This window comes from Epinephelus lanceolatus, chromosome 15 (genome assembly GCF_041903045.1).
Source record: "Epinephelus lanceolatus isolate andai-2023 chromosome 15, ASM4190304v1, whole genome shotgun sequence".
NCBI classification, from domain to species: domain Eukaryota; kingdom Metazoa; phylum Chordata; class Actinopteri; order Perciformes; family Serranidae; genus Epinephelus; species Epinephelus lanceolatus.
The window spans coordinates 33,515,801-33,525,422 of record NC_135748.1 but is presented as its reverse complement, the minus strand read 5'-3'; the positions used below and the strand labels follow the sequence as shown (position 1 = coordinate 33,525,422).

The 9,622-nt window shown below is 37.5% G+C and overlaps 1 protein-coding gene across 1 annotated transcript; it reads left to right on the top strand.

Moving 5' to 3' along the window:
• The first annotated feature begins 722 nt into the window (after nt 1-722).
• On the top strand, nt 723-9,370 carry slc18b1 (solute carrier family 18 member B1). The gene is made up of 14 exons (XM_033642066.2): nt 723-912; nt 1,131-1,270; nt 3,771-3,866; nt 3,960-4,033; nt 4,827-4,974; nt 5,183-5,339; nt 5,449-5,585; nt 5,676-5,777; nt 5,868-5,959; nt 6,175-6,270; nt 6,356-6,430; nt 7,688-7,781; nt 8,167-8,213; nt 8,359-9,370. The coding sequence occupies exons 1-14, from the start codon at nt 888-890 to the stop codon at nt 8,411-8,413; spliced, it is 1,338 nt and encodes a 445-aa protein (XP_033497957.1). The 5' UTR covers nt 723-887; the 3' UTR covers nt 8,414-9,370.
• Nucleotides 9,371-9,622: the final 252 nt, after the last annotated feature.

Below are 9,622 nucleotides of genomic sequence, written 5' to 3'. Positions count from 1 at the left end.
AATTTTTCTTTATAATTTAAAAATAATGTATGAATAATTTTTATTTGATAAGAATTCTAAATAATTTATACATTTAATTAGTTAATAATTTAATTTAAAAATAAACTATAAAGTTAATTTATTGTTTTTTATTTATTTTTTATACTTTTGATCTCTTTCAGTCTCTTGTTTTGCAGTTATGAAGGGATTAGTTGAAGTTTTACGTAATTTTATATGGAAACATTATATATTAATATTTAGTTTGAGTTTTATATTGATATAATTATTATTTGAATTGTTATATTAACTAATATATATTGTAACTGGACTCATTACAATTTATGATTACAATTTATTATTTATTATCATTATTTTATTTGATCATTTAGGAATATTTGGGGATAATATCTCATCTCGAAAATGTAAAAAAATAACGGTACTTTATTTTGTACTTTAATCACGTAATACAATATATAATACATTATACAAGTAGTATAACTTGTGTATTTTGCGTTGAATAATTAAACTGATACTTACGCTAAAGTATAATAGATATGAACTAAAATGTAGAATGATTCAAAGGAGGCAGTGTTTCTGATTTTACAATAGTTTATAATAGTTTAATTTTTTGTGGCACAGGTAGGAAGACTGGATCGCTGTAGCCACCGGAAGTGCGCACTAGAGCTTTCATTTTGAAATGAAAGCACATTTCCTGTTTCAGTTGCCGTTTAACGCTTAACGTCATTGAGGAAATACTCACCATGAGAACCTCAGTCGACCTCGCGGTGTGAGGACTGAGGTTTACAGACTGTCAGCTGTCGGTGTTTCCAGGTCTCACACACCTCTGTGTGTGTCGGTAATGTCACCGTCTCAACTTCTGTCCTGAATAACTGGAGACAAATTTAAGAATGGACGTTGATCTTCAGCAAACAGGTTGGTGGCTTTTATAACAGTGTAATACATGGCTGTCAATGGATTAACTGTTTTGATTCATAATTAGTGTTATACATCCGAATTAATGCTTAACTGTCATTTTAATGCGATTAATTCTGCCATTAATTTCATTACCTTTACATTCACTATTGCCTAATCTCATTATCCTGCTTTTCTCTGTTCCTTTACTTTTCTTTATTTCCGTTATTTCCCAACAGATAACAGCACTCCAGCTGAATCAACAGTTCCTCCTCCGAGGATGACAAGACAGCAGACACTCACTTTAATATCAATGGCTTCTGTCAACTTCAGTTCAATGATCTGCTACTCAATATTAGGCCCATTTTTCCCAAATGAGGTAAGCCACAACAAGCCCAGTACAAGTGACATGACAACTGTGGGGCTGGGATAATCAGCTTGCTATGCCTGGGGGCCACTTGTGCTAAATGACAGGAGGCAAGGGGCTCAATGCAGCAGCAGCACTGGTCAGGTGTGTGCAAGGGTCTTTATAGGAATTGAGAACACTCAGGGTATAGACCTGACTTCTGTCGGGGGGTCAGGGGTATCCTTCCCTGGCGTTTTATGCACTCTGGCACTGTATTTACCTTAAAAGTACAAAAAATTCCCAATTTGAATCAACTTATTTTCACTGTGCCACCCAGCAACCTGCCAGGGCCAGATTTGACCAGTATCACTGGTTTAGGGGTTTAGATTCTACTTTAAGCACCTTCTAAAACGTATAATAGGCTAATTATTAAATCAAGACCATGTGGCTGAATGAAGAATTAATACATTCTTTCTCTTTCAAATGAAAACTTAAATTTCATAAGAGATAAAACATGTCTTTACTCAATGCAGCAAACTCAGGGATGTTGCTGGTGCAGCCATACCTTGTCTGATATGATCAGTGTTATGGCTAATGTTTATTCCATTTAATGCAGTGGCTAAGAAAGGGGAAATCACCAAGGGGATTTTCCACAAACTGGCAACTCAAAAGTTGTTCTTATTTAAACTGCCAACAACCCTTTTTGAAGGGAGCCATTTTAAAAAAGTGAAAACAGGCGTTTTACAGCAGTGATTGTAACTGGCATTAGCATTTTTATATTTTGTCTAATGTGAACCAGAGTCAGTTTCGGTTGCTCGAAGCTGTGAGCACATGCAAATGACACAAGTGATGTGTGACATTAAACAGCAGAAGTAAGACAAAATCAAACAGGAACAGTGTACCGAGTACAGCAGCAAGGCAACATGCCTTCAGAGACAACAGTGATACATGACATATGCTTCACAAAAGAAAGCACATAATTATCTGTCTATCTATCTATCTATCCATCTATCTATCTATCTATCTATCTATCTATCTATCTATCCATCTATCCATCTATCTATCTATCTATCTATCTATCTATCATACTGAGGGAGTACAAGCTTTCACTTTAGGTTATTTGCTCAGCATCTGCACAGGCCTCTTTTAGTAACAGAAAAGACTCAGATCAATGTTTTGAGACAGTTGCTAACAAAATTAATGATAACAAAAATTCAACACTGACATACAGAGTATAATCTTTGGGATTTTGTAGATATTAAAGATGCAATACAGTGATGTTTGGATTTTCGAGACAAATTATATATATTTTTTATCTATAATGCAATACTGGGCAAAGTTTCGGCCTATCTCTGCTTCCTTCTGTGTGTCAGCTCTGGTAGTTAGTGGGTTTCAACAGATCTGGGGAAAACTGCATTATTTTACTCTGCAGCTTGGACATGGAACAATCTTAAAAAAGATCTAAAATTAGAAACACTTAAATCCATCGAGGAATATAAGGGCATCATTAAGAATGTGGTGACAGAGACATGTGCTTGTTTTTCCTGAGAGGCCACTATGTTTGAATAGTTGTTGTTTTATTGTGGACTTCTGTAATATATGTTGTATTTGTTGCATTTTAAATGTGTTTTGATTGGCTGCTACCTCGGCCAGGTCTCTCTTGTAAAAGAGATGGGACTTCCTGGTTAAATAAGAAATAAAAAATTGGGAAGAGAGGGAATATATTTTAGTACAGATTGTTTTTGTGAATTGGGACTGGACGACATGGAGAAAATGAAATATCATGATATGTTTGACCAAATACCTCAAACACCAACTATAATACTGTAATGCAGCGTCTAAAACCAGGAAAAGACAACATTCATGATATCACGATATCCAAAAGTGAATATTTACAAAGACAGATCTTTAATGCAGGGCTGCTGGTAAATGATGTGATACATCAGCTGAGAGATGCTATCGTTGTAACTCTGTTTTTTCAGTAAAGCACATGTGCAATAATCCATTTGATGCTACAGACAGATGCTTTTCTTCATCTGAAGAAGAGTGTAAGCGTGTGATACCTGGGGTGTCTGTCTGCCTTCTGTAAATAGAGCACATAATGTACTGTTAATTTGTGGACGTCATTGTACAGCTCCTACATTTAGATCAGACAGCTATCACTAATTCCCTTTAACGTCTCAGTAGCAGTGTCGTCTGAGAGGAATGAATGAGTAACCATGTGCTAACCATCAGAAAGCCTCCCTGAAGGCCACTGAATGACTCTGTCATGTGTGATAACTGCTATGCAAAAGGTTAGAGCACAGTGGAGCAATAGATATGATAAGGCACTAGCCAATCATCATTAACTTATAGGAGCAGTTCTTTGATATGTGCATTTATATTTGTCATCTGTTATCTCAATATATTTTCCATTTATTTGTGTTACTCACTTTATATTACACGTCCTTATCTATCACTTTTGTTGCTTATATGGTGTGAAATAAATTCCTCAGACCAATAAATAAATACATTGATGCATGTTTCTACACAGGCAGTGAAGAAAGGAGCCAGTCAAACTGTCATCGGTCTCATATTTGGCTGCTACGCTGTCTGCAATTTAATTGGCTCGTTGATACTAGGAAAATATGTAAGTACAGTATATGGCTCTGCTTTATATCAGTATGTGAAGTGTGATTTGTTTCCCAGATGTACAGTGATTTACACCCTCTTTCTCCTTCAGATTGTCCAAATTGGTGCAAAATTCATGCTTATTATGGGGCTTTTTGTGTCGTCAGTGTGCACCATCATGTTTGGGTAAGTGTCAATGATAATGATTGCCACAGGAACATATTAACGTGCAGTTGTAAATCATATAATAAAGTAATTGTAACATATTTTAGCAATTTTTAAGAACTTTTGAAAGCACTAAGGGAGCAACTGAGTTAAAGTTAGAACAGGAATGGTCACAAAAAACCTGTGTGCACAACTGAAGGTATTATATGTAACATTCAAAGCATGCACATCCAGACGCTCAACATGAGGTGCTGGACAAAAGCTCATGAGTGTCATGCTGCGGCACTATAGCAAATTGACACTGAAATAAATTGTTTATTGTTGTTTAATGAATTCATTTGAGTTTATTTGGAGTCAAATCCACAAACACTGTCCTCCTGCTGTAGATACTAGAGCACACATGTGTATTAACCTGCAGATAACAATAATTAGAGCATTTGCACCATGTTTGTTTGCTTAAAACTGAAGTGACTAGCTGTTATAGGAAGTTATTTAGCCTTTTTAAAAAGGTGAAACACATTTCTGACCCCTTTTTACAGACTTAGATATTTAGAAGGAATGATTGGAATTAGGGCAGAGAGCCACGAACGGGGTGGGAAAGTATTGAGAGACAGATTAATGCAGACATTGTTCGCCTTCTGACAGTGAAAAAATATTTATTATATCACTGCAAGGTCACAAAATGACCCTGTCATATAGCTCAGTATTGTATTTGCAGTGTACATGCAAATTTGGATTTTAGTCAGTCTGCATTTAAATCTTCATATTGTGTTTCCTGCCTGGCATTCATTTGTTTTGCTTTCATTCCTTGCAGGTTACTCAACCGGGTTCCTGCAGGCCCCGCCTTCATTACCCTGTGCTTTGTAGTGAGGTCCGTCGATGCCATAGGCTTTGCTGCAGCGATGACCTCCTCCTTTGCCATGACAGCAAAAATATTCCCAAACAATGTGGCGACTGTTTTGGTGAGTGCAGACAACCCTTGTGCGACTGGTATGTTGTTTAGTCATTAGCGTCACGAGAAAAACAAAAAAAGCATTATGGCCAGGGTTGTTTTGTGTCTCCCATTTCTCCCAGTGTCATGGAAATAATAAATAGCTTCTGGCACATGTCGTAATGGTCCTTATGCTGACAAAATGCATATTTTAATGTGCGTCAATTTTCTCTCTTTAGGGTAGTTTGGAGATTTTCACAGGGCTTGGTCTCATTCTGGGGCCGCCGGTCGGAGGGTGGTTCTACCAGTCATTTGGATATGAAGTCCCTTTTATGCTTCTTGGATGTTTACTATTGATTATGGTTCCTTTCAACATCTATGTCTTGCCAAACATTGGTAGTAGTTTGCAGTTCCAGCTCATTATTTGTACATTTTCAATCATTTCAGTGTTTTTTGTTTCTCAGATTGTAACTGTGAGCTGTGTTTTGTGCTTGTGTCTGCTCAGAGTCAGACCCATCGAAGGATTCGTTCTTTCGACTTCTCACCAAAGTGAAAATCGTCCTGATGTGCTATGTGATCTTCACTCTTAGTTCAGGTCTGGGCTTCTTGGATGCCACGTTGTCCCTGTTTGCTATGGAGACGGTACCTTTCCTTTCTTCTCCTAAAGTTTGCTGTAGAAAGAAAGTTTATCGTGCTTCATGTTAATAAGTTCCCCCTCTCTGGTGTGTCTAGTTTGGTCTCTCATCTGGCTACGTGGGACTCACCATGCTCGGTTTGTCGTTACCTTACTGCCTGGCATCACCGCTGTTGGGGTATATTACTGACAAATATCCCGTGAGTATTAATGTAAATGTGGCTAATTCTTTCAGAACTGTAGATTTGTCATGTTGGACTAATTCCCTTGTGTGTGTTGGTGTTCATCAGTTCACCAGGCCTTGGTTCATGGTAACAGGAGGCGCCGCCACAGCGACTGGCTTCTGCCTGCTTGGTCCCGCCCCTTTCCTTTACATACCAAGGTGAGCATGTGGCAAAGATGGAAAGTAACAAAGACCCTCTGCTTTAAAGGAGTAGCCACATATTTCACTGCTGTGATATTTTTACTTTTACTTAATATAAAAGGTTTGAGTACTTCCTCCAACACTAGTGGATAATGTGTTGCGTCAAGACTATTCTTATATGTTCACAGTACTAACTTTTTTTTGTGTTTGTGTGTGTATGTTTACATGTGTAGTCAGCTGTGGTTGCTGATCGTCATGCTTGGTGTAATTGGGTTTTCTCTGGGTATGTCTGCAATCCCCACGTTCCCTGAGATCATCAAATGTGCATAGTGAGTAACTTCACAACTACATTCATGACCTGCAGGTTTTTATCAGGGTGAGACAATCCACATTATTTTATTTTCTTCTTTGTAGTGAACAAGGATATGAAGAGGGGCTAAGCACTCTCGGGATGGTGTCGGGACTATTTGGGGCATTTTGGTCCTTGGGGTGAGTCCTACCGACATCCTACAATCAACACCCAAAAGCTATTTGCTGTTCAGTAGTTTGAATCTATTGTTACACTGGTTGGTATTTATTTCCAGGAGTGTATCTTTGTTCCCAGGGTTCAAAGTTCCCTAGTTCAGTATTCAGTGAACACACATTAACCCGCCCATTGTTTTTGAGTCAGATTTCACCAATAGCACCAATCATGTTCACGTCATGGTCACTCTCTAGTCCTAAAATAGCTTTTGTTTGCTCTTGCATTTCAGTTGTCAAGATATCATTGAACTAACAAGCCATAAACATAGTTTAGAATATAGAACTTAGGACCCGAAATGCAAACACAGCCAGGAAACAGGGAATGATAAAAGGCAGTTTAGTGTAGTTTGAAGAATTGGAGTGATGGCTGAGGTGGGCAGGGAATGACGAAGCAGAGCAGGCAGATTAGCTGAGGGCAGAGCAGTCCAGAGACTGGACATGGCGGGTTATGGTTGAGGCTGGCGTGGTGAACCTGATACCCAGAACAGAGTGTGAATTGTACAAAAAGTACAAAAAGACAAAGTGTCCAAAAGACTAGAGGTTGGCCTTGATGTCTGGACGTCTGGATGTCTGAGCCAAGGTTTTACACTGCAGTAGCTTGATTGTAGATGTGGCTCAGGTGTGCAGGTTCAGCAGCTGTTGGAGGGTTAGCAGGAGGAGGGAACCAGAAGGCCAAACACACAGAGACAGAAACAAACATTAGACACATAACAACTGAAAATTAGTTTAAAATTTGTTAGAGTCTGTGCAGCCTTGTTTATTCACTGTGTTTATGGAAATGATGATGAACGCAGCCATAAAGGTTTCCTCAAGCAGAGCCTGTTTACATATTTGTTAACTGCATCACTTCGTTTGCATCACTACATTTTCTGTCAAACTAATTTGGTCATGGATTTGCAGAGTGTGAATGAAAAATAATCCACTTGTATGATCATTTTACTTCAGGAAAGTATGAATTTTATATTTTAGAAAACAGAATATGTTCAGTAGTCTAGAAACACAAATATATGTCCATACTCTCTTTTGCTTTTTCCATACTTTCCATAGACCTGGAAATGACTAGAATCAAATTCCATATTTTTCCATACTGTGTAGGAACCCTGGAGTCATGATAAGCAAATACAGAGCTGGGGAACATCTTTTTCAGGTTCCCATTATGTGCTGTATGTAGCTGGGGAATATTTTAATGTTGTAATAATGGAAATTTGAAAATTTCTTTTAAAGGATGTTTTATGGCCCAATAGTGGGTGGCATTATTACGCAACATCTGAACTTTGAGTGGGCGGCTGCAGTCCAAGGAGGCTTGGCGTTTTTGGGTGTAAGTATCAGTTTGTGCAGTGTTGGGGTATGTGGATGATGATCCATGAAGCCATGAAAACTGACTTTTGATCTCACTTACTGGCATATTAGCCTTCATACTGTCTTGTGATTTGAAAGATCCCGCATTACTGTTCATGACCATATCATAAAGAATAAATTATGAGTCACTCATGCATTAGGGTCAATAAACACATGACTGTTTTACAGAGACAGCATGAGCTTTATTTGCGTGGCATTTCTTTAAAGAGTGAGAAAAATGTGATTCCAAGCCCAGTAATCTTTTAGGTGTTAAACACATTAGGAAGATTAATAGCAAAGGAAATGTGTGATTTTCTTTTTGGAGCAGTTACACACATGAAACTCAACAACCTCTCTGTCCTCAGGCCTTTCTCCTTGCTCTGCATTACCTGTGTCAGCGCCCACAACAAAGGTAATCATTAACCTCAAATGACAATAATCAGATTTATGTCACATATTTAGATGCCTCATATATCTATGTAACGCTATCTAGACTCTACTGGTGCATTTTTCCAAGAATGTGAGGTGTAACACTCACTTTTATGTTTAATTTATAGCATTCGAGAAGACAGTCAACAAACAGATGAAAGCACTCCTCTCCTGACTGAGTGAAGCTCTCGGCGCCACGTGGAGGACACCATAGTGAACAACACATTGTCTTAATGCTTCATCAGCTTCCAAGTTGCACAGATTGTTTATTGTCATTATTAATTGCTTTTTAACATTTTTAAATTATACATTTTTGGTGTTGCGGAGACTGCAGCCCGAAAACAAAGCAGTACACTATATTACTGGCTCAACGTCTGTACATTTTTAATAGAATTTTAATAGTTTCGTATACTGTAGTGCATTATGATGAATGAATGTAATATTAGTGAATATCGTCGAACACTGTTAAGTTCACAGCACAAACTAAATGTGCCTTTTGTTCTGAAGCTCTGCTGTATTAATGATCTTAGTTCTGACCTGGTCATGACCTGGATTTCATGTTGAAGTTACACACGTCAGGAGCTGCGGACCAGTCATGGCAACACAAAGCAAATAAGCATGTTATAACATGATCTATGAAGTGGTATGTTATTAGATTGGGCAATGTGTTGATATCATGATGATTTGAGACTATATATTGTCTTAGATTTTGGATATCATGATATCATAAGTGTAATTTTCTTTTTCTTTTACTTCTCATTTACCTGGCTGTTCTAGCTGTTCTGTTCTTTGCCTTTACCCTCTTTGTCATTATATCCACATTACTGATGATTCATTTTTAAAAATCTAGTGTGAATATTTTGTAAAAGCACTAATAGTCAACCCTACAATATCGATATCGAGGTATCTGGTAAAAATATAGGGATATTTGATTTTTTATATCACCTAGGCCTTTGATATGTTACAGGTCATTGTGAACCTCTCATTACCTTCAGTATAATTTGATATAACAGGGAGCATTGTGTCACATTTTACTGCAGTTAGTGATTTTATATGTTGAGCCTCAATTTCTGATTGAACAATATGTAAGATTTTTGCATTTATTTGAATATAAACAGTAAATATCTACATTAAAAAACATTGGTGTCTTTATTCTCTCGATCCATTCCATCATGCACTGCTTAGCATCCTGCTCATATTTTATTTGACGGACTTAACTTGGAAAAGTTACCCAATGGTCCACTGAAACATTAGCTGTACTATAAAATGCATTTCAAGTGTGTCACACAATAAACCTCCTCTTGATCCAAGAATCTTAAAATGAAAAGACATGTACAAAAGTTGAAGATGAAATCATTACATGCTGATGCTAATGGACACTACACATTCATG